The sequence below is a fragment of the Cavia porcellus genome, unplaced genomic scaffold (assembly GCF_034190915.1).
Source record: "Cavia porcellus strain 051 isolate PalLab524CR breed Dunkin Hartley unplaced genomic scaffold, mCavPor4.1 scaffold_32, whole genome shotgun sequence".
Lineage (NCBI taxonomy): Eukaryota > Metazoa > Chordata > Mammalia > Rodentia > Caviidae > Cavia > Cavia porcellus.
This window is the reverse complement of record NW_026947515.1, coordinates 36,493,162-36,516,531: the sequence shown is the minus strand read 5'-3', so window position 1 is coordinate 36,516,531 and position 23,370 is coordinate 36,493,162. Positions and strand designations below refer to the sequence as shown.

Sequence of the window (23,370 nt, the reverse complement as noted above, 5' to 3'; positions counted from 1 at the left end):
ATTTGAGAACATTCTCAACTGTAGCGCCAACCTGCAACACTTACGCTGTGGGTTAGACCAGGAATGAACTCCAGAGCTCACGCACACTCCAGAGGGGCTTTTCAGCGGTGGATGGCTCACCAGGGTCCTAGAGCTATCTTGATATGGGGGTCCTAGGTGGAGACCAGTCCTTGGGCAGATGAGCCGGAAGGCCTAACTCTCTTCCTGGCTGCTCTCTTCTCTCTGCCCCTTGGCCTCCATGCAGGGACCCACAGCTTTCTTCCTGTCTGCTGTTTCTACTTAGGACCAGCCAGTGATGGGTTGAAAAAAAAGAGCAAAAAGAAATCTCCCCTCCTGTAAGTTGTGTCTCAGTGATGAGAAGGTAACTCCAACAATACACTAATCAAAGTCCTCCTGCTGATGGGAGGGAGGAGAGTGACTGTCAAGCCGGGGGCTTGATGGTGGGGCCTCAGGATGCTGCGGGAGGGACCTGGGGAGGGCTGAGCATGAGCAGGGAAGAGGCTGCTCTGGGGCTGGGAGGCGAGGACAGCATCACCAGGACTCTGGAAAGTTCACTGGTGCAAGGCAGAAGATATGAGGCGTAGGAGAAAAACGGACCTTCCCTCTCAGCGGTAAAATGGGGAAGTCAGGGGACCTCCACGGAAGAGGACAGGAAGTGGACTCCCCCAGGCACGAACAGAAAATCTGGCTCCACACCAGCCCCTCCCGCTGCTCTGCACGTGTTCCACTTCAGTCTGTTCTTATTATTTATCAGGCGAGCTGAGGAAATGGGAGGTCCCGGGCTACAGAACTTTGATGCACGAAGATCAGCAGCCCCGTGTGGTGTGTGGCTCCTCCTCTGGACCTTCCCTCTGCCACTGTCCTGCAGCTGGCCATTCCTGCCTGCGCAACAAAGTCCAGAGCCGCAGCCTTCATAGGACCCACAGGTAACTGGGTTGGAGAGGCCAGCGAGACCGGGCGGGCGGGAAGTTAGCCGAAGCAGGAGGAGGGAGACTTCGGGTCTTGGGTGGGAGGGATTGGAAGAAATATTAGAGGGCAGAGTGGAGTTTGATTGCCAAGTGGGGATTCGAGACTCCCTTCTCTTTCATATCCTCTATATTCGTTTTTTGGAGGAGGGCACGGGAAGTTGAATTCAGAGCCTTGTGCTTGCCAGGCAGGCACTTGTGCCACTGAGCCATATCCCTGGCCCTTTCATATATTCTAGGTTGAGTTATGGTGGTCAGTCTTGAGTCACAGACTAACACTCAAACACAGGCTCGTCTCTGGCCCAATTTTAATCTTTTCTTCACTCTGAATTCTAGCCACAACCCTAAGCTCAATTCTGACCTCAGCTCCTCCTTCCCAACCTCAGAATCAATTTCCACCTAAACACCCACCTCAGCCCCCTCAGTGCCCTCTTCTTCCAGTTTCTGTGCCCAGCGTAGACCTGACTCCACCCACGACCTTCCACGCGGACTGGTGCCAATCCTACCACGCGGTACAGCCTCAGCTTAACCCCAGCCCACAGCCCAAACCTGACCCTAAGTCTACGGATGGCTGCAGACACAGGGCGTTGGGTCACACTCCTAGTGACAGCTCGCTCTCAGCCGCACCGAAGCCCAGTCCCCTCCCAGCCGCGCTCTGCGGGCCTCTGCTCCGGCTCCGGCTCTGCTCCACCCTGGGCTCTCGGCTTTTCGTTTCAGCTCTGACAGCCTCGTAGGCTGTCTGTTTGTCAACAATGGACCCAGATTATGAAAACTTACAGAAGTTTGGGAGCGAGATGAAAAACTCCGGGATTAGAAAAGGTAAGCGGAGGGAGAAACAGTCCCTCCTGGAGTGCCCTCACCATCTGTGTGGCAGGAGGCCTGCTGGCGGGTCTTGTTGCTCTGCTGCCCTTGTGAGGGCCCATTGTGGAGAGGATTTAAGGTCCTCAGACAGACAAACACATATTAACCTGCTTCCCTGAGCTCTGTGGAGAGGGGAGGAGAGGGTACATCGCAGCTTTGAGTTTGGAAGAGAAGCGTTAATTTGTATGCCAGCCATGTGGGTGTGTGTGAACCTGCTAAGGACCTGTCTCTCTCCAGCTACTCTGTCCTTGTGCTGCTTCTCCCCACTCTGATAAGACCTCAGGTATACATTGTCTCTGTACATGTCTGTGGATATGAGTCCCCTGGGGTGGGTAGGTAAGTTTCCAGGGGTGTGAGTCACTGACTGAGGGCTTGTGCCAGTCCCAGAAGGGTCAAAGGTGGTCATCGCTTTCCCCAAACTCCTCATCCAGCTCTCATCCCAGCAATACCAAGGCTCAGCGTTCAACCCTGAGTGATGAACCCCGGAGCTTGCTTTTCCTCCTGTCTGGGTCACAACCTGGGTTCTCCTTGTAATGAAACTCTTTCCTCTCAGCCGCACCTCTCCAGAGCGCGCTGGGGAATTGCTGCCGTGGGCCCTACCTCGCCCAGATCTCCCTGGGCCTCAGTCTCCTGCTGCTGGTAGCTGTCTGTGTGATTGGACACCAAGGTGGGTTCCCGGGGTGGGCAGGGAGAGGGGACTCATGAGAGTGAGGCAGTGCTGGGGTGACTCTGAGGACCACGCAGGCGCAGGGAAGGGCACCGTGGGCAGTTATGGGGCGATCCTGAGGACTATGATAATGGCATTGCTGTCAGCAGCTGGACGGGCCATGGTGGGACAGCTGACAAGGGCAGAGGTGGGGACAGTATGGAAATAATTCGGGACCCGTGGTCTGGGTGGCCACTGGTCATGCCACCTATGAGTTGTCTAATTCTATCACCTTGTCCTAAAGCTTAGGGCCTTTTTGTGCAATAGTGGATAAAAACAGGGCCCGTCCCATCCTCACTGAGCCAGTGCAAGGGCCAAACGAGACACCGTGTGTGAAGGAGGACTGGACTGGCGAATCTTAATTTTGATCGTTCCCTCCTCTTTGCCAGGTTCTAATTTGCGGAGAGATCTGGTCACCTTGAGCACAAATTTCAGCAACTCCAGCTCACACCACGAGGTTAACATCCAGCAACTGACTTCCAACTGTGAGCCAGACTTGAAAGGGGCCCTGCAGCGAGGTGGGTCTGGATGGGGGCGCTGCCTCCTGAGCTCAAGCCCTTTGTTGTCCTCAGGCGGGGCACTGCAAAACGCCATAAAGTCTTTGAAAGCAGAGGTGGAGGACCATGGGGAGGAGCTGCAGGCAGGTGAGAGCCTCTGGTATCTTCAGCACGGTGGGGGGCAGGCTGGGGAGCAGCTTCCTGGTGCTGAGCCCCGTCCTCTCCAGGCCGCAGCTTGAGCCAGAAGGTGACTTCTCTGGAGAGCACTCTGCAGCAAAAGGAGGCGGCATTCAAAGCAGGTCAGATGGCTGTTCCCTTGCCTCTGGGCACAGGCCTCAAGGGGCACAAGGTTCTTGGGCTGTGTCCTGTGCAGGATGCCTGAGGGGCAGGAGCTCACTGAAGGTCACACACAGAGCATGATTCCCACTCGCATCTGTTTCTGTCTCAGATCAATCTCAAATTCTCCTACGAATCCAGGAGCTGGTGAAAGAATTACGGTCCCTGAGTTGTGAGCTGGCTTATTTCAAGAGCAATGGTGAGGAGGAGGAGTAAGAGTGTGACCCGCCTCTCTTTATAGCCGGTGGCCCACTGGGCATCATCCCAGCTCCTCCATCCTCCCTTCCCCTGCCAGGCTCCAGGACCTGCTGCCCCCTTAACTGGATAGCTCACGAAGGCAGCTGCTACTGGTTTTCTCAATCCAAGAAGCCCTGGGATGAGGCCAACAAGCATTGCCAGATGGAGAACGCCCACCTGGTGATGGTGAACTCCTTGGGAGAGCAGGTGAGGCCCCACCTGGCCTTTATTTGAGGCTGGCTGGTCTAAGGGAGAGATCATCATCTTATTCTTCTCTCCCCAGATATTTATCCAGAGCAACACGAGAAGCATAAACACCTGGATGGGTCTAACTGACCGAAGCGGGTCCTGGAAATGGGTGGATGGGTCTGACCTTGACCCAGGCTTTAAGTGAGTGTGCTTGTTTGCCGAGCGTTGTGTCCTGTGTCTGGGACTGTGCCCATTTTGCAGCCTGTGGCCTTGGGGTCAGACAGACTCCCGGGGATGGGGCTGAGACTGACTTCCTTGTCTGCATGGTTTTCTCTTGTCTGCAGGAACTGGAGCCCAGAGCAGCCAGATAACTGGTCTGGGCACGAGATGGGAGGAGGCGAGGACTGTGCCCACTTCAACAGTGATGGCAGTTGGAACGACAACGTGTGTAAGAGAGCCTTCCACTGGATCTGTGAGACAGAGCAGAGCCAAGTCTGACAGCAGCCTCCTTGACCGATCGATTGCCTCAATGCCTCGAGATGCTAAGATCAACGAATAGGAACCCTCCTTTCTGGGGGCCTTTACTTCCTTGGGGAGTTTCACCTAGCATTTAAAGGAGAGGGAAATGCTGGTGTCTAAGAAAGGCACTGTGAGATTAACAGGGTGAGGAGAATGAATTTCATGACGTTTTGTAGCATGCAGTTTATTATTGCAGCCTTTTTTCTTAAAGTAAAAGGATTAGAAATAGTCAAACGTCCTATGCACCATCTGGGTCCTGGGGGTTTGGAGCAGGGCGGGGCCTGGCTGGCCAGAGGAAGATGTGGGCAGGAAGTGACATCCGGAGAACAGAACAGGCTTTGGGCTGATGGCCTGGTAAGGAGCCTGGTTTGTCATTTGCAGGTGTGGGAGCCTGGGCAAGTTACTTTGTATTAAATATAGAGGAAGTACCAGGCACAGTGGAGTACACCTGTAAATCTAGCCGCTTAGGAGGCTGAGTCAGGAGGATCACAGATTCAAGGCCAGCCTGGGCAATCAGCAAGACTCTCTCAAAATTTGAAAAACAAAAGAGTTGGAGATGCAGCCCAGCATTCCACAGGTGCAATCCACAGTACAAAACAAACAAATAAATAAAGATAAAAATGGCTGAAATGGAATAAAAATTTTTTGACTCAACACCTTGGAAAAAGAATAGTGAAATAAATCTTTCCAAGCAGAAGAAAGGAATTTATAGAAATACAAGCAAGAAATAACGAGCTAGGGCACACAAATATAAACAGGACTAGTAAAAAAAGTTACTAACTCTGGAAAAGTTGAATAAAATACATATGCAGGAGAATAAAGGAGCTTCAGACACTAATTTATACTGCAGAAAGGGTTCATATGTTCAGACACAGAAGGAACATCAGGAGGAGCAGCACTGTTACCGTCAGCGGTGTGAGTCTTAGGTGGCTCTTGGTAGAAGTTGCAAGTTCAAATCTCATAACTGGTAAGTCGGAAAAGGATGGGAGGGGACTGGAGGAAGGCAGGAAAAAAGAGGGAAAAGATCAGTATAAATACATAAGAGCACAAAATACAAGGCTAGTTATAAACAGACCACACACCAGCCCTTGACGCATGCTTAAGTAAATACAAAAGAATTAGCTGTTCCATGAATGTTACAGCGCAATGCAACTAAAAAATCAGGGGCAAAAGAAACCACAGAAACTATACAAACAAGTGAATATTAAACAGCGTACTTCCGAATAATCAGTGGGTCACAGGTGAAGTTAAGGGACTATTAGAGAGTTGTAACAATCAAATGATAAGGTCAGTGTGACATACTGACACAAGGAAAGCCACCCCGAGGGGGAAGTTTATAATGCTGAGCCCAAAGAAATAGTGATACCCGTCAAGTCCTAGAAAACACAAGAATAATTCAAACAAAAACATTACACAAGAAAGGAAATTATAAAGCCTAGAGCAGAAATTAGTGAAATTAAGGCAAAAAGACAAAGAATTACTAAATTGAAGAATTGATTCTTTGAAAGAATACACAAAATAGATAAACTTTTAGTCAATCTTATCAAGATAAAGATCAAAATCCAGGAGATGAGAGGTGACAGTGAAAGCCAGAATGGATTCTGCTGAAATCCAGACGATTCGTAACTACCTTAAGAACCTATACTTGAATAACACGGAAAATTCAAAAGAAGTGGATAGATTCCTAGACACATACACACTGCCTAGATACATATCAACTACCAAAGCTGAATGGAGATTTAAAAATCCTGAATAATCCATTATCAGTCAATGAAATTGAAAAATTAACAACCTCCCCCAAAAAACTACCAAATAAGAAAAGCCAAGGACCCAACAGATTCACTGCTGAATTCTGTAAGAACATTACAGAAGATCTAACACCAAAGACTCCTCAAAGTTCTCAAAGTCTTTAATGAAATCGAAAGGGAAGCAGTACTGCAAAAGTCATTTCAGGAAGTAAGCATTACCCTAGTTTCAAAACCGAAAAAGAGACTAGGTCAGTCCCTTCCGTGAACGTGGGCGCCACAGTGCTCGGGGAGGTGCTAATGAGGAAGGCGGCAGACCGCACTCCGACACGAGCTGCACCCCGTTCCGCTTCGCATGGCCCCAACTTGTCCCAGCCTGTGACCTGGTCTCTTGACTTTAGCACCTGTAACCTCAGAGACCCTGCGTTCGACCAAGTATGGCCATCAAGTGTGAAAAGTTTCAGCAGGTATGTGGAAAGCCAGGAGAAAAACCTAGAGTAGAAAAGGCCAGAGAAAGAGGACAGGTCTCTTCCAAAGTGCCTCTGAGCTGTCCAGCAGGATATACGCCCTGCGTTCTGAGTGAATCATTTTTCTGGGCTTGGAGGGACCATTACGAAGATTTAAAGTCCTCAGAAAAACAGAGGGAGACCTCTCTGGGTGAGACGCGTGCATTGAAGCAGTTGGATTTAGGGAGTAAATTCACTAATTCCAAAACCCAGGGTCTTAGTTATTTTTCTCTGGTTGCTGGGACAAAACACACAGCACCCAAAGTGACAGAAGGAAGCATTTATTTAGCTCACGGTCTGTGGAGGTTTCGGCCCCTAACCAGCTGGCTCCAAAGCAGGATGGCACGGCACAGGGCGACACTTCAAGGTGCCAGAGGGCAGCAGGGCAACACCAGCAAAAAGGGAGGGGTGAGCAGGCGGCGTGCCTCAGGTGGGGTGCACCACTCACCCCGTCTCTGTGCCCTCCTCTTGCACAGACCAAGGATGTTTACAAAGTGAGGACCCTGCTGGATCACTTAGTTAAACTTCCTGTTGTTTATTATTTATTTATTGGTACCAGGGATCGAACTCATGACATTGCACTTGCCAGGCAGGCACTGTGCCACTGAACTATCTTCCTGGCACCTACCTAGTTATACTTCTGACCTTCTCAAACTGACACAGTGGACAATGTCCTAGAGAGAGGGCAAGGCATGTGCTGTCCACCCCAGGATGGAGAACTGCCGAGTTGCTCGGTCAGCTTCTAGACTTCTCAAATTGACACATGCATGAGCCGTAACACCCAGGCCTGTAGATGTGTGTGAGCCTGCTAAGGGTCTGTCTGTCTTTCCGGTCTGCTCTGACTTCCCCAGCATCACCATTGTCCTGGCTCCGTATGTCTATGGCTCCCAGGGGATGTGACAGAGGTGTAACTGAGGACTCGTTTTGGTCCAGCAGGAGTGGAAGATCTGCTCATTTCCTAGGCCCCCAATCTCTTCTCCATCTTTAGCACTACAAGGGCCCGACCCTCATCTCCAGGCAGGTCCCGGGGTCCTCTCCTCAGCTGCCCCTGTGACAGCCCGCTCATGGGGACAGTTTCTCCCCCAGCCCCACCTCCCACGCTGTCCCGGGGAGTGTCTGCTGTGGGTCCTGCCTCCTCTCTTTCTCTGATCTCAGCTCTCTGCTGCCGGTGGTCGTCTGTATGATTGGACACAACGTGGGTGCCCTGGGTGGGCAGGCAGAGAGAAATCACGGGGTGCCATGGCAAGGCAATGTGGGGGTGATGGTGAGGATCATGAGCAGAGCGACAGTGGGTATGGTTATGGGACGACAGTGAGGGTCATAACAGCACACACTATCACCAGCCAGGAAGGCCACAGGGCTGAACTGAAAAGGCCCTTGATGAGAACTGGGGCAGGGGGCACTGCAGGGACAGAGAAACAGCCGTGATTGGCACAGCTGCTGGTTACTTATTAGTTCGGCCATGGAGTCTAATTGCTTCGCCTCCTAAGCCTCGATTACTTGTGTTAAATACCAGATAATCATAGTAACTGCTCCAGTGGGGTCACTGGGGGGACCAGAGCGCATAAACGTGCCCTGCTCAGTGTGGGCACAGATGGGACCTGATAAATCCCAGCTCTGGTCATCCCACCCGCCTCATCAGATTCCAAGGTACAGGAAGACCAGGCATCTGAAGAATGAATTCAGCGACTTCGCCCCAGACTGTGGCTCAGCATCCAGGAACTGACGCTCAGCAGTGCGGTGGGCTTGCGTAGCATTCTGGCCGTAGGAGGCGTGGGTAGGAAGCTGACTCCCGAGTCCAAGCCCCCATTATCTCCAGATTGCAAGACACTAAAGCTGAGGTGGAAGAATCTCAAGCAGGTCAGAGCCCCCGTTTCCACAGTGTGGGGTGTACGTACTCGGGCGCAGTCTCCTCACGCTGAGGTACCCCCTTTTCAGGCTGCAGCGTGGGTCAGAAGATGGTCTTTCTGCAGAGGACCTGGGACAAAAGGAGCAGAAATGAAAAGTGGAGTGGATGACTAGTTTCTCACTCCCGGGCATGGTGTGCTGGGAGCACAGGGTCCTGGCTGGGCCCTGTGCAGGTCACCTGAGCTGGAGGAGCTCACCAGCAGTGGCCACACCTAGAGCACCGTGTCCCTGCCCATCTCTGTGTGTCCCAGATCAATCAGAGGTGTGCTTGTGAGTCTAGCGGCTGCAGCGTGTCTGAAATCCCCAGCTGGCCAGCTGGGCGATCACAACAGTAACGGTGCGCAAAGCCTTGGGTGTGGCTGGCTCCACTTGGTGTCCAGGGCCCACCGAGCAGCTTCTCAGCCTTTCTTCTTCTCTCCTGCCTTCGGGTTCTGAAAGGTTCCACTGCCTGCTCCTGGGTCTGTCGGTCTACGATGACCTGGCCCGGGGTGCCAGGTGCTGCCAGCTGGTGACCACCACCTAATGGAGCAGGTGGGAGCCTCTGCTCTTTAGTTCCCCCAAAATGTAGCATTTAGGGAAACTGTTCTCAACCTTTCCTGTTTGTCGGGCTCGCCCTGGGGGCTTTAGAGAGTGCTATCATTTGAACCACTCCCTCAGAGATCTAACTGGCCTGGGCCCTGGGATAAACATGCAGACCCTCAACTTGCTTAGTTCGCAATTGCTGGGCTACGGGCTTTGTCGGGATGGTGAGATGTCACCATTGCCTCTCACTCCAGGACTTTTTTCCGGGACTTACTGGCTCCTCTTACGCCCAGACAGGCCTCAGTGACCCTGATGCAGTCTGGAAATGGTGTAAAACCAACTTCAAGTGAGTGCACTGGGCTTTCTGCTCTCTGGGCCCCCATCACATCTTCCCCTCGGGGATCTGACCGCCAGCACCTCTTTCCCAGGCCTGAATTCTGTGACATCTGTCCTTCTAGATTGTCTAGATTGCTGTTACTCCTCCCTGAGGAAACGGATGCCAAACTAGCTGGACAGCTGACATGGGCATCAGCTGGGTGGAGGTAAGGACTGTGCCCTCTTCTACCCAGATGGCAGTGGGACGACAGTGTCTTCCAGAGGTCAATGAGGCCAGCCTGGGTAAGACCAGTTAGGGGCACTGAAATGCTCCTGTTGGCCTGCTCAGCTAGCCAAGGGGTGGTGGAACGGGCTCTTTCCTAGAGACCCCTGCAAGACCTCTCTCAGGGGGCGACAAGCCTTTGGTGGCTGGAAGCATTGCTATCATTTTGAATTTCTTCTTCCTTAACTTTAAAAAGACCATAGAGAGTTCCTAAGATTCTTTTTCCTTACCTTCTAAAATAAACTTTATTGAGGAATAATTTTTACACAATCAAATGTGCCTATTTAAAGAGTAGTGGTGGCTAGGCGGGTGTGGAGGCACGCACCTGTATCCCAGCACTCAGGAGGCCGAGGCAGGAGGGTTGCTGTGAGTTCGAGACCAGCCTGAACTGCATAGTGAGACCCTGTCTTGAAAAGACAAAAAAATTAGTGATGACTTTTGACAAATGTAAATACCTGTGCAAAATCCACTCCAGTCAAGATCTGGGCCATTTCTGTCACCGTCAAGTTCCTCATCACTGTCTAACTGCCTCCGTACCCGCGGCCCCGCAGTGACTTGCTTTCTCACCCTGTTGTTTTTCCTATTCTAGAATTTTGCATAAAGGAAACCGCTCAGCACATATTCCCTCGTGAGCCTTAGATGTTCGATGCTGCCTGATTTTCGGCAACCTAAAAATAGAGAAGTTAACTGGGGCTTTAAAATCCTTCCTTTTATGAACAGAGCATTTTCTTCTCATATAGAAATATTTAAAAATTTTATTATTACATGCTTGCAGAACCTAATGAGTCCTTTTATTGTGGGGAGTTGTTATCTGCACAAAATATATTTTGATTCTTCTTTTTCTTGAATCCTCTACCCCTTCCCTCCCTCCTTCCAAATATTGATCCTTGTCTCATTTGCAAAATCATTTTTTCTATCACCATTTTCCCTTTCTTTCCCTATCTCTACTCCCTCTATTTCTTGTTTCCTCATTCATTTGAAAAAGATCTCCAGGGGCTGGGGATTTAGCTCAGCGGCATAAGCGCCTGCCTTGCAAGCAGGCAGTCGGGAGTTCGATCCCTGGTACCGATAAAAACGAAAAAGACCAAAAAAAAAAAAAAAAAGAAAAAGATCTCCAGACCTCTTGTTTATCTATCCTCTATTTTTCTCTTGCTCATATATATATATATATATATATATATATATATATATATCTCACAAGTTTAAATATTGCATATATAAAAATATACATATGCAATATTTAAACTTGTGTGTTATTTCACTTAACATTATGTTCTCAAGTTGCATCTATTTACCTACAAATGCCTTAAGTCTGTGTTTCTTTATGACAGAGTAGTACTCCATCGTGTATAAATATACATTCCTTTGTCCTTTCGTCTGTTGATGAGCAAATACACCTCAAAAACTAAAAGTAGAAATTTTACTTGAACCAACTCTTCCCCTTCTAGGTATCTCCCCCAAAGAGTTAGTTATATTACAGGGACATACACACACCTTTTTTTTTTTTTTGGTTTTTTTCCTTTTTATCGGTTCCGGGGATCGAACCCACGGCTGCCTGCTTGCAAGGCAGGCGCTTATGCCGCTGAGCTAAATCCCCAGCCCCCACATACCAATTTTTATAACAGCAAAATTTATTAATAGCTAGATCTTGGAAGTTATATAGAAATCTTTTCTGTCACTTAAAAACTGTGTAAATTTAGGATGACCAAGAAAGGCAATGGTCTCATTTCTCTGAGGACCTGGACTTATTGAAGTGGTTAAGATCCCCAGGGATATTGGTTAGCCACTGTGTGATCATTTCGAAGCTCAGTATTTACAACTGACGTTTATTATAACTCAGCTGGTCTTCCTTTATCATCAGGCTGTGCTTGCTCATGTGCTTGGTTAGCTGGGGCTGACTGGTGATGGGTTTACTGCTCTGGAATAGCTTCTCTTCCACGGCTGACATTTAGCTAGCCACGTGGGACAAAGCGGGTGGCTGAGCCATTTTAGGTTAGTGACATAGTGGTTGGCAGGATTTCAAGACAGCAATTGGAACAATGCAGGGACTCTAGAGCCATTTCTGCTGCCTCTTATTATCCAAAGCAGATAAAAAGGAATGAAAAAATAGACTCTACTTTTTGATGGGAGATACTACAAAGTCATACTGTATAAAAGACAGGCATAGAGAAGAGATTGCCAGGTTCTGAATGAGTCCGGATTGCCAGGAGCAGTCACTCAGCTTAGAACTAGTTTATATGGCAGCTCATTAGGGGAAGGTAGGGCTCATTCATTCTCGCACTTCTTGCAATTACAAAGCTGTCTGGCATATAGAAGCGTATCACTTAGTGCTCATTAAAAATAAAGGCGACTCCACGGTCAGGACAAAATTAGCTCTTGGGAGGTAGCGTGCCCTTTGCCTCGCCCTGCCTACTAGCACTGCATGAAAATTATTAGGCTGGAACAGACAGAGATCTTGGCAGAAAGTGCTTAGTGGAGACACAGAAACGATGGGACCACGCCAGCAGCACTTCCCAGCATGTGAGAGATTCCACACGAACGGTGGCACTTGGCAGGAGCTCAAAGACTATTTTGCTAAATTAAGTACTAGTGCCAGATTAAGAAAGTGAAGTGTTTTATTATAAAACTACAAAATTAGAACGTTAAAATATGCCAATTATACTCCAATTCTGCGATTTATTTCTCTTGTCACCCGTTGTTAACTTGTGTTCTTTTGGATGCTAGGTTAGCACTGGGTTTTCATGAAGTGGTCTGATTCTGATCTGGAGTGGTACTGGAAATCCCGACCTGGTCTAATGGTAGAATTGACTGTTCTCTAGGAGCTGTCTGCTTAGAAGAACACACCCATGAGTTGGTTCACTGAAATAACAGTTTTTAAAAATGCTACAATGCCTTCTGGGAAACTTAGAAACTGCCCTTTGTTGAAGAAGTTCTTTTGGAACCAGGTTCCGGATGGTGGGGTCTTTAGGCAGCATCATTAGAAAACGGAAACCAGGTATACAAGGTAGGGTGACCACTGTAGAATTATAACCAGCAGTGTCATAATGGAGGAAAGTACGCGGCCTGTGGAAGAGTAATACAGACTTGTGCTGTGAGGATTTGAGTGATGTTTCCCAAGAGGAGAAACATTTTATGGACATTGAGGGCACCGGCAAGTCTCCAGTGCGTTCCAATCTGTCGTGTGTTATAGAGTAGTAACCCCTGAACCTTTGCCCCGTATAATTAACTTAGAGCTGAATTCCTTTCTTTTTTCCCCCAAAGATACAAAAGAAATGATAAATATGTGTTATTTTTAAAACATATTATAAAAAAGAACTTTCAGAAAGTAAAAATATAATAGTGAAGATTATAAAATATTTCCTGAATTCCTCTGTCAAGTGGATAGCTTTTTCCATGCCATTTAAAAAATAGTGCTCAGATAATTAAGAATAAACATACCCCTGTTAGAATATTTTTCTCTAAAGTAAAAAAGAACATTTTTTGGTTAGTTATTTCATCCGGTGAACTCCAAAGACAGTTTAAGATTACAGAATTTTTGAATTTTTTTAACTTTCCTGAATGTAGGGTCTGAGGCTGAGAGGGCAAAATTAAGTTATCTGAAAAGACTGATAATTTAATTTTATTTATTTATTTATTTTTAAAGCCAACTGAGACCGTGTAGTGAAATTGGTACAGAACTTCACAGCAGGTTACCGGGACAACAGTAATAGGTATCACAGTATATTTCGTTATCTTCACAATAGTTGTTCTTTCAATCATGTATATCAAAATAAAATAAAATACAGAATATTATAGAACTTATCAAAACAGAATATTGAATAGAGCAGTACCACTAATCAGAATAAAGCAAAACAGTAATAAAAATATTTGCCTTCAAGGAGATGGTAGAAGGAAATCCCCCTTATTTGCTATGGTCAGCCTCCCAGGAGATGCTCAGATTTCTGGCTCCCATTTGCTAACGGGGGGACAGGGGAAGGGGGCAGGGGAAGTGGGATGTTTGACTCTAGGCCATGCACCGGTAGGCTCACTACTGCAGGGAGGCAGGCTGGTTGCTTGGTGTCCCAGTGTCCTAAGTTCCAACATGGCGTGGATCTCAGGAGCTGCTGGTGGTTCTCCCCCTGGAAGGGCCGCAGTCTGCCCACCACCGCCGCTTACCAGGGAGGGGAGCTGCTTGCTTGGTTTCCCAGCGTCCTCGAAGATTGATAATTTAACTGGATTATAGTGTTGTGGCTGGGTGTGATGGCACCCATCTGTAATCTCAGCTTTTAGGAGGCTGAGATAGGGGATAGCTGCAAGTTTGAGGCCAGCCTGGGCCATAAAGTGAGTTCAAGGCCAGCCTGAACTGTGTAGTGAAACCCTGTAGACCTAATTATGAGCTACCTAAGAAGGGAATTTAACAATAATAAATAAATGAGGTGACAAAAAACTGTACATTAGACTTTTAGAAATTGGGAAGAGGGTCCGGGGAGGGAAGAGAAAAGCTAACAGGGGTAACGGGTATGAAAATCATCAAGATATGATATGTGCATGTACCAGTATGCTAAAAGCATTACTAATATGTACCAAGAAAAGATTAAAACAATTAGGCAGAGGCCTTAACAGACAGCTTATAAAAGAAGAAACATGGATAGCAAATAAACATGAAAAGACAACACTCCACCTCATATGTTGTCGGGAAACACACATTAAAACAATGGTGAAAAGCCACTATTTACCTGTTAGAATGGCCACAGTCCGGAACCTTTGTAGTGCTGAAAGCTAGCAAGAATATAGACCAAGAATAACGCTTGTTCACTGTTGATGGGGACGTAAAATGGCACAGCTACTTTGGAAGATAGTTTATAATACCATCCAGCAGTCAGGCTCCTTGGTACTTACCCAAAAGATGGAAAGACCTACATCAACATAAAAACTTGTTTATGTGTAATTGCCCACAATTAGAAGAAACCAAATGTCCTCTGTGACAGTTGAACCCTGGATGATAAATGGGTAATGAAGTTGGTAATTGGATAAGCCACGGTGTCTCCAGACATTGTAATATTATTCAGTGCTACAAGGACATGAATTTATTAAGCCACAAAACATGGGATAAACTTAAACGGACATTGCTAAGTAAAAAAAGCTAGCCTGAAAAGATCACTGCCTTTATTTCCAATACTATATGCTGCCAAATTACAGAACTATAGGTCCAGTAAAAAGATCAGTGGTAGTCATGGATTGGGTGGGAGGGTGGGGGTTTAGATTGCGTACAGAGGATTTTTAGAACAATGCAACCAATCTTTATGATACTTGTCTTAATTATTTTTCTTATTGACAAAATATCCAACACCCAAAGTTAGAGGAGGAAAGGTTTATTTGGCTCACAGTTTGTAGAGGTCTCCGTCCATAATTGACGGGCTTCAAGGCAGGGTGGCATGGCAGAAGGCCACGGTGACAAGAAGGGAGCAAAGCAGGTAAATGAACTGAAGGTAAATGGTCATCAGAGTCTCTTACAACAATTCCACTGCCAGCTTCACATTCAGCAGGGAGAAACTGAAACCTTTCCCTTTAAAATCGGGACCACGACGAGGATGTTCAATATCATCATTCCTGTTCAAGACGGCACTCAAACCATTAACCAGAGATGTCAGGCAAGAGAAATAAATAAAAGGATAAGCACAGGAAAGGAAGAAGTGAAATTATTATTTGAAAATGACATGATCCTTTATATAGAAGAACAAAAACAACAAAATGCATCCGTGATAAAACAAAAAACCATGAACAAGACAGGTGTAGAAAGAATTTATCTCAATCTGATAAAAGTCACTTACAGCAACAATTCTTCCCCTTTCATATTCTTTGGAGGCTATTGGCTTAGCGTGGGGACAAATTCAGTGGTCACACTCCGAGTCGATCATGCACTCTGCATCCAGCCACCTCTGAAAACACCCCGCCTAGGATTGCATGAGGCTCTGGGGGACACCTAGGGATGAGCCATAACAACACCATAGATTATGTGGCACCAAGAATGAACCTTGGGCCAGGGGTTTAGCTCAGCAGCACGAGCACCTGAATATAAACTGATGGATCTGTGTGACAGGGATGTGAAAATGTATGTTTATCAACTGTGTGACTCTAGTAGTGAATATTGATAATGGGGTGGGTGTCTTTGTATGTGTGCGGGCAGGGAGTATGTAGCAGTCTCTTCTTATTTGTACTGAATTTTTCTGTGAACCTAAGACTGCTCTAAAATTATCTATTTAAAAAATACCTTGAGGGCCCTGTCTGGGAACCAGTGCCATATGCAGGTCACCCAAGCCTTTCCCCATGTCAGCACCATTCATAGACTGGGGAGAGAGAACAAAGCCACACCAGAGCCAAGTGCGGGCCACTGCTGGACTGGGAGTGTCTTAGTTCCTGGGGGCCACCGACATAAACCATGACAGGGAGCAGCCAGACCCCTTCTGACACACGGGCTGGTAAACAGAAAAACCAATTCCCCCCACCCTGCTCCCCGTTAGCAACTGGCTGATTCAGAGAAACACAGGCTGTGATGATAGCTACCAAGGTGAAATGCAGTCGGATGGCTGTGGTGCTTCAGTGTGCCACTGACCTTGCAGGTCTAGGGCCAGTGGTCCGATATCAGTTCAGAGGGTGGTGACGGGCAGAGTACCATCTAGCAGGGCTCTCCTGAGGGGTGGGTAGCCACTGTTGATTCCCTATGGTCTTGTTTTGAAGTCCTATATCATTTTCATTTTTTGTTGGGTTGGGTTTTATTCTTCTTTGTTTTGGTTGATTATGTTAAATCCAATGGCATAAGCTGTTATTTCCAAGACAGCAACATATATTATGGTAGCAATTTGGGATTTACTATTGGCTTGTTCTGAAGTCTTTTATTGCAAATTTGTTTGGTTTTTATTGTTTCTGTTCTGTTCTGTTTGGTTTTTACTATGTCCAAAGGTATCTGCAGCTATTTTGAAGACAACGGAAGGTATTATGGTAACTATTGTTGATTTCATAATGTTTTGAAGTCCTGTATCACTTATGCTGGTTTGTTTTGATTGGTTTTATTATCCTTGATTTTATCCTCTTTAAAATAAAAAATAAATAAAATAAAAAATACCTTGATGTGTCATTAAAGTTGCAACTTTTTAAAAAGTATCACTTCCTAAGTGGCGGTATAGAATCAAAAAGAACATCTACAGTTTTCTTGAAATGTCCCTGAAGTTCTCCTCCCCTTCTGACTACTGTACTGACCTGTGTGAGTGCACTTTCTTTTATTCTTCTGCCAACATGACAGATTGCGACAGACACAAAGTAGGAACAGAAGAATCCAGCCCAAACCCCAAGTCTCTTCCTCCATCCTTGCTCCCTTCCCCTGACACCCTCTTGCTTTCTCTCCCCGGCCTGTCTCCTTATTCGAGTCCCCTGCAGACAGACTGCAGGGCTTCATGGCAAGCAGCACAGTCACCGGGGTCGGGAAGGAGTCAGTTCTGGAGGACTGGGGAGAATCGTGGCCGCAGAAGGCGGGAAGCCTGGCCTGAGTCTGCACGGAGCACCGGAGTCCCTAGCCTGACGTCTCCCATCCGCAGGCATCAGCAGGTGAATTAAAGGGAGAAAGGACAGAGCCTGGACACAGCATTCGTAAGCGGCCCTCGTTCTGGGCTCAGGTAGGCTCTCCTCCTCCAATGTGTGTCTACTTTTTCTCTTCTGAGCCCCTTTGAATTTTTTCAATCCAAATACAACTTTTGTTCCAGACACTTTCTTTTTTTATTTTGTACTGACTTCTTTCACTTATTAATGATTTCTGGTTTGTTTCACGTTGTTGACAGTGACAGGATCTCGTCCTTTTTATGTGCTGAGCAATATTCTCCTGAGTGCTGGCGCTGGTTCCCTTTGTCTAGGCATCAGCTGGCCCCAGTTAGGTGCTTTGCATTTCCTGGCTGTTGGTAATAAGCACTGTAATAAACTCAGGAGTGCGTGTATTTCTTTAAAATACTGACTTTATTTCTTTTGGGTGTAACAGTGGTATATAGCGGCTCTACCTCTTTAATGTTCTGTTTCCCGTAGTGCTGCAGTAAGTTACAGTCCCACCGACAATGTGCAGTGTTCCCTGTATCTCTGCCAACACGACTTCCTCATTCCTGACATCTGTGTGGGGGAGCTGGGCTGGAAGGGACGGGGCGCAGCTGTGCACACGCCTGCCACCACCTCCTTTCACTTCCTGCCTCTGGGTTCTAAGAATTGTTGGAGGCTGCACCTGCAGGCCCATCCTTTATTCTCTCTAGGCCTAACCTGCCCCAGCCCCGAGCGTCCCCCAGGACCTTGGCCGTCGGGCTCTCTGGCTGTGGCGTCACACTCCTGCTCCATTCAGGAGGAAGAGAACAGGTGATGGAGTATACAATTTCCAGGCCAGAACGTGGAGTCAGGAGGGGACAGGAGAGGCGCAAACTCTTGGAGCATCAAGTCTCCGACGGGAGTGGCTCCAGACATTGGTCTCACCTTTCCTTCCACGAGCACCTTGGCGGGCATTTTGGATGAATGACATTATCACGAAGATGTCTTTGACTTTCTGGACCCCTGACAAGGTCTCGGGAACCTGAAGGAGACGACGGTGTGCACACTGAACTCTCGCTGTGAAGTAACTATCATGTTTAGTGACCTGGTATCTAGCCACATGGACAAATCCTCTTCTTCATTCTAGCAGGCTTTTAAAAAATTAAGCTTCCTGCATTTTAAGGTTTCAATATAACATAAAGCATTACAGAAAATTATATATCTTGTTTTTAACATTTTATTTTGTATTTTCCCACACAAAGTCACTTTTCTAACTGATACACCGTGTGTTTAAAATGAATCAAAATTTACCTAACTCATTAATGAAGGCATTAAATATGATGATAGTTAAGAAGTATAGAAGAGACAGAAAAATTGATAGGAATTGAAAAGTTACTAGGATAGGACTTTAATTAAATGCAAAACTTACTTGCTCTATAGAATAATATAATATAATAATAATAATATAATTTGGCTGTATTTTTTAACTAGAGAAAATGCTTTGTGTAACTGTTCAAGAATAATTTGCCTTGTTATTAGCTTTTCTATAGATTTCTTTTGTATTTGAGAATTTATTCTTTTTATATTATGGAAAAAATAAAGTAAAATTTCATAGCAAAACAATAGGGGAATAAATAGTTAATACATTGCATATTGTTATCTTCAAAGTAGTTACTCAGAGCAGAAGATATGGGCATAAAAGATTCTCCAAATGATATTAGCACAAATCTTTTTTTTTTTTTTTTAGCAAACTAAGAGAAGCTAGTACAATAACTAACTTGTAGTCTTTCCTCTTGTAAAATATAATAATACTAAATAGGCAGGATTATTATCTTTTAGTCTTTAGCCTTTCAAAATTATTCCAGAATAATAATTAAAGATTTACATTTTTTTGTAATCCTTGTCTCTAAGTTTTAAGCTTTTCTAAACAATCCCCCTTTGATCAGAAATAATTTCAAGACATTATTCTTGGCCACTACAGAAGACTGGCAGTTGTTCTAATTCATTTGCCTAGGTACAGCATGAAATAGTAATAAGCCTATATAATCTACTTGTAGATTCTTTTTGCGACAAGGTCTGTGTAGTTCAGACTGTGCTTGAACTCATTATGTAGCTTTGACTGGCCTTGAACTCATAGTGATCCTCCTGCTTCAGCCTCCCACACGTTGGAATTACAGGTGTGTGCCACCATCCGTGTTCCTTTTCCTGTAGTTTTGTCAGAAAATCTAAGCCGTGTGGCATTATAAAACTACCAGGGCTGAAAAATGCTTTTCACCATAAACATAACTTTTAATCATTCATGGTGAATTTCTTGTATCTGATCAAAGAAAAATTTTTTTCAAATGTGACACACCTAGCATGATCTTGATTACACAATTAATTTATCCAGAGTAAAAGTTTTAATTTTGACAAAACTCAATTTATAAATTATTCTTTCATGGTTTGTGCTTTTAGTAAGAGCAAAGCTGGCTTAAAAGCCGGGCATGGTGGTACTCTTGTGGTCCCAACCTTCGGGAGGCTGAGGCAAGAGAATCACTTGGAAGTTTGAGACCAGTCTGGGCTATAAAGTGAGCCCAAGGCCAGCCTGAATTGCACAGTGTGACCCTGTGTCAAAGGCAAAAAAAAAAAAGTTGGGGATTTAACAGCGGCATAAATGCCTGCCTGGCAAGTGCAAGGTTGTGAGTTTAATCCCTGGTACAAAAAAAAAATAATAATAATAATAAAAAGAAATAAAGATAAAGAAAGACTTTTTGCTTACTCTGAGATCATGAGGTTCAGTCTCTCCCAGAAGTGGCTAGCTGTATTTTCTGAAGTAAAGGACCATTCTGGGAACTCAGGTTTTTTTTTCCTGACAAGTTGAACTTTCCAAAGCAGCAGTAGCCAGAGCAACCTTAGGAGGTGGGCACCCTGCTGCTCAGTTCATGCACAGCCACTGTGCTTCACGTGCTCATCCTGATGGCACGTGAGCTGGACGATGCCATAGCATGAGGCATTGCATCCCCGGGCTGTTCAGTGCCTCTTCCTCGATCGCGCTGTCTGGTGAGTCCTGGCTGGCTGCACACCGTGTGCCTCTCCCAATATTCTTCTGCATGCCTCTCCTTGGGTCTTTGTCTCTCTGGCCTTCCACACCTTTCCACCCAGCCCTCTGGTCAGGCAGCCTGGCCAGGACGACTGTCTTCTCTCAGGACACAGTGAGCGGCTCACTGTGCTGTGTGTGGCTCTGTCCTCGGGGAAACTTTCCCTCCCACCTTGTAGAACCATCTCCCCATGTGCCTGTAATGCAGCCACTGTTCTTTGAACCCAAGTACCAGGCTGAGCCACCCACAGCCCACGCCTGAGCTTTTAAACTTTTTCCTTAAGTATAAAGCAGGGAAGGCAAAACTGGTTCGGCTGTGCCAGGTGGTGGGGTGTAGGTTACCTGCCCCCCTTCCTCTCTTTGCTCTGGTTCAGCTTAGACTCAATTCCGTTTCCTTATGATGGACTGCTGCTGTGTCTGCCCAATTTATGAAATCTAACTCGAAATGGGAGGTTTCAGACCCATGGTCAAGGCCCCTGTGGTGAGCATTCCCTCTCTCCTAGGGCCCATCACCATGGCAAGAGCTGCCCCTTAAAAGGGCATTTAGTTACTTGTTATAGCTGGAACAGCGTGGTTCCGGGATCCCAGAGGTCTGTGCTGTGATTCTCCTAGTAGAGTTTGCCACACTGTATGAAACCCTCCCAAAACCTGATGGCTGTGGGCAGGCGGGCAGTGCCTCCGGTACAGCTGTGTTTCCGTGTCTCTTCTGGTCTCTGCCCCGCAGCCCCAGGTCTCTGAGGGCTCTGGTAACGCTGTTCTTTCTGTGATTGCCCTCAGGCCTAGTAGGGGTACTGTGTCTCCTCTTCCTAGTCACGTGGGCCTCATCCACCTTCGTAGGTTCCCTCAGCCCTGTTCACATTCTGCAACACATTCTGTGCCTCCATTAAACTCTTCACAACAAATCATTTTGTGTTCCTTTGAGTATCTTCTTGGGACTAATAAATTTAGTGAAGAAAATTGTAGGTGTTTACTACAGAGCATAGAGAAAGTAAAAACAGCACTCCATTGGAAGTCTACCAGGGTCCTCAAACTCAGCATATCGAGAACAAACCCCAGACCTTCTATCTCAGCCACAAACCAGCTTCCTGTACAATCTTCTTCATCTCAGTTTACTGGACTCCATCTTCTAGTCTCTCAAGCATCAAACCTGGAATTATTCCCGACTCTCTCTCCTTCAAACCCCTTATCCAGCACACAAACAATCTTTAAAGTACGCCTAGAATAGAAATCGTTTTTGCCACTGTATTTCTGTTACCCTGATCAAGCTAACATTTGCGTCTTCTACAACATCGTAATAACCCTGCTATGGCTTGAGTGTGTCACTGACAATTCGTGTGTTAGAAACTTAACACTCAGTGCAAAGGTGGTGAGCAGTGGCTAGCGCGCAGGGCTCTGACCTGGTGAGCGACGGAATTGTGAGGACGGGTTGTTGAAGGGTCAGTTCGGCCCCCTCCTCTCTCCCTGCCTCCCTTGCTCCTCTGTCCATCTTGGCTTTGCCCTGTCCCTCTTTTTCTCCTTCTCTTACCCTCTCTGCCCCACCACCATCTGCCACGAGGTGATGCAGGATGAAGTCCCTCACAGATGCTTGCACTTCCCAGCCTCCAGACCTGTAACAAAGAAATCTCTGTTCTGTTGGGAGCCTTTGAAGCTGGAATTTGACTACATGTGCAAGGCTGGAGCATGACTATCCCCAAAACGGAGTGCTTGGACAAGCCACGTGAAGAAGCTGCTTCAGCCCAGAGGACACCCAGCCCCAAGGCAATCTAAACAGTAGGTTGCTAGGACAACAGGGTGTCATGCGACATTAAGTTGCTAAAAGAGATAAATAAACACCCCTGCAGTGAGGGGTTAGTACCTTTCCTCCCACCAATAGGATAAGTGCTCTGCCTGATCCCGGCTTTGTCTCCTCTTTATTTTCTCCTCCTCTCATGATCTTCACCTCAAGAACCTCAAGGGCCACAGCATATGGTGCCCGAACAGGGACCAGGTAAGAGATTGAGGGTGAGGGGACACTTCTCATGTGAGAGCAATTAGGGGGAGAAGTGCATCGGGATAGGTCAACAGTCATCAGGGGTGTACTGATATTGGCTTCATCAGGTGTAAGCAGTGGATATTGAAACTCCCTGATTCTCTAGGACCAGCTGTAAACGGGCTTGTGAGAAACCCCTCCCCTAGAGGAAGGGGGGAAGATGTATTGATTTCATTACAAACCTAGTATAATTATTTAAGTCTAGGGAATTATTTGTTGTTGTGGGTGAAAACATATTTTAAATTGCACACAGATCAAACCTCTGGCAGTGATGTTCAAAATTTAGCCATTACAAAAAGATATGTTAATCAGAGAGGAAGCTACAGGCCGGCAACTTGTTTTTTTTCTGTTTGTTTGTTTGTTTGAAGTAGTACAATACAACAGAACAAGACAGAATAAAGCCAGCTGAGACCGTGTAGTGAAATTGGTACAGAACTTCACAGCAGGTTATCGGGATAACAGTAAAGGTATCACAGTATATTTCATTATCTTTATAATAGTTGTTCTTTCAATCACGTATATCAAAATAAAATGAAATACAGAACATTATAGAACTTATCAAAACAGAATATTGAATAGAGCAGTACCACTAATCAGAATAAAGCAAAACAGTAATAAAATATTTGCCTTCAAAGAGATGGTAGAAGGAAATACCCCTTATTTGCTATGGTCAACCTCCCAGGAGATGCTCAGATTTCTGGCTCCCATTTGCTAATGGGGGGACAGGGGAAGGGGGGTTGGGGAAGTGGGATGTTTGACTCTAGGCCGTGCACCGGTAGGCTCACTACTGCTTAGCAGGGAGGCAGGCTGGTTGCTTGGTTTCCCAGCGTCCTAAGTTCCAACATGGCGTGGATCTTAGGAGATGCTGGTGGTTCTCCCCCTGGAAGGGCCACAGTTTGCCCACCACCGCTGCTTACCAGGGAGGGGAGCTGCTTCAGGCAACTTGTTTTTGATATACAAATATTTGATCAATTTAAAATTGCAGCCACAAGGGTGTGGGGGAAACTTCCTTCACCAGGTAAAACCTTTTACCACCAGGTAAAAACTGATTTGATTTTGAAAGAGTTTTTTGGAGTGACGAAAAAGAGAATATAAAGTAAAAAATAGCCTTTATTCCAAGACGTGGAGAGGAGTCTATGA

At 46.4% G+C, this 23,370-nt stretch overlaps 1 protein-coding gene and 1 long non-coding RNA gene across 6 annotated transcripts; both read left to right on the top strand.

Annotated features, from left to right (window-relative positions):
* Positions 1-756: 756 nt before the first annotated feature.
* Positions 757-4,940, top strand: LOC100714742 (C-type lectin domain family 10 member A). Of its 2 annotated transcripts, none has more exons than XM_003466186.3 (10): positions 757-926; positions 1,683-1,784; positions 2,380-2,493; positions 2,922-3,017; positions 3,105-3,176; positions 3,257-3,328; positions 3,478-3,564; positions 3,661-3,809; positions 3,886-3,992; positions 4,136-4,940. In XM_003466186.3, the coding sequence occupies exons 2-10, from the start codon at positions 1,718-1,720 to the stop codon at positions 4,287-4,289; spliced, it is 918 nt and encodes a 305-aa protein (XP_003466234.1). In that variant the 5' UTR covers positions 757-926; positions 1,683-1,717; the 3' UTR covers positions 4,290-4,940. The 2 variants fall into 2 exon arrangements, with proteins under 2 accessions (XP_003466234.1, XP_013004219.1); XM_013148765.3 differs by lacking the exon at positions 757-926 and adding an exon at positions 1,047-1,477.
* Positions 4,941-6,215: 1,275 nt separating this feature from the next.
* Positions 6,216-19,768, top strand: LOC134474297 (uncharacterized). 4 transcript variants are annotated; one of them, XR_010045040.1, is made up of 6 exons: positions 6,216-6,522; positions 8,204-8,421; positions 8,500-9,337; positions 9,450-9,533; positions 17,003-17,238; positions 17,857-19,768. It is a non-coding gene; the product is annotated as an uncharacterized LOC134474297 (long non-coding RNA). The 4 variants fall into 4 exon arrangements; XR_010045041.1 differs by having other exon boundaries at positions 8,204-9,000; positions 9,246-9,337; XR_010045039.1 differs by having other exon boundaries at positions 8,204-9,337.
* The last annotated feature ends 3,602 nt before the right edge of the window (positions 19,769-23,370 follow it).

Excerpts from the sequence above, each read along its gene's own strand:
- LOC100714742 (XM_003466186.3), top strand. The coding sequence starts at position 1,718 with ATGGACCCAGATTATGAAAACTTACAGAAGTTTGGGAGCGAGATGAAA. Across the intron at positions 3,018-3,104 it reads CCAGCAACTGACTTCCAACT|GCGGGGCACTGCAAAACGCC; the intron begins GTGAGCCAGACT and ends TGTTGTCCTCAG. Across the intron at positions 3,993-4,135 it reads GACCTTGACCCAGGCTTTAA|GAACTGGAGCCCAGAGCAGC; the intron begins GTGAGTGTGCTT and ends TCTTGTCTGCAG.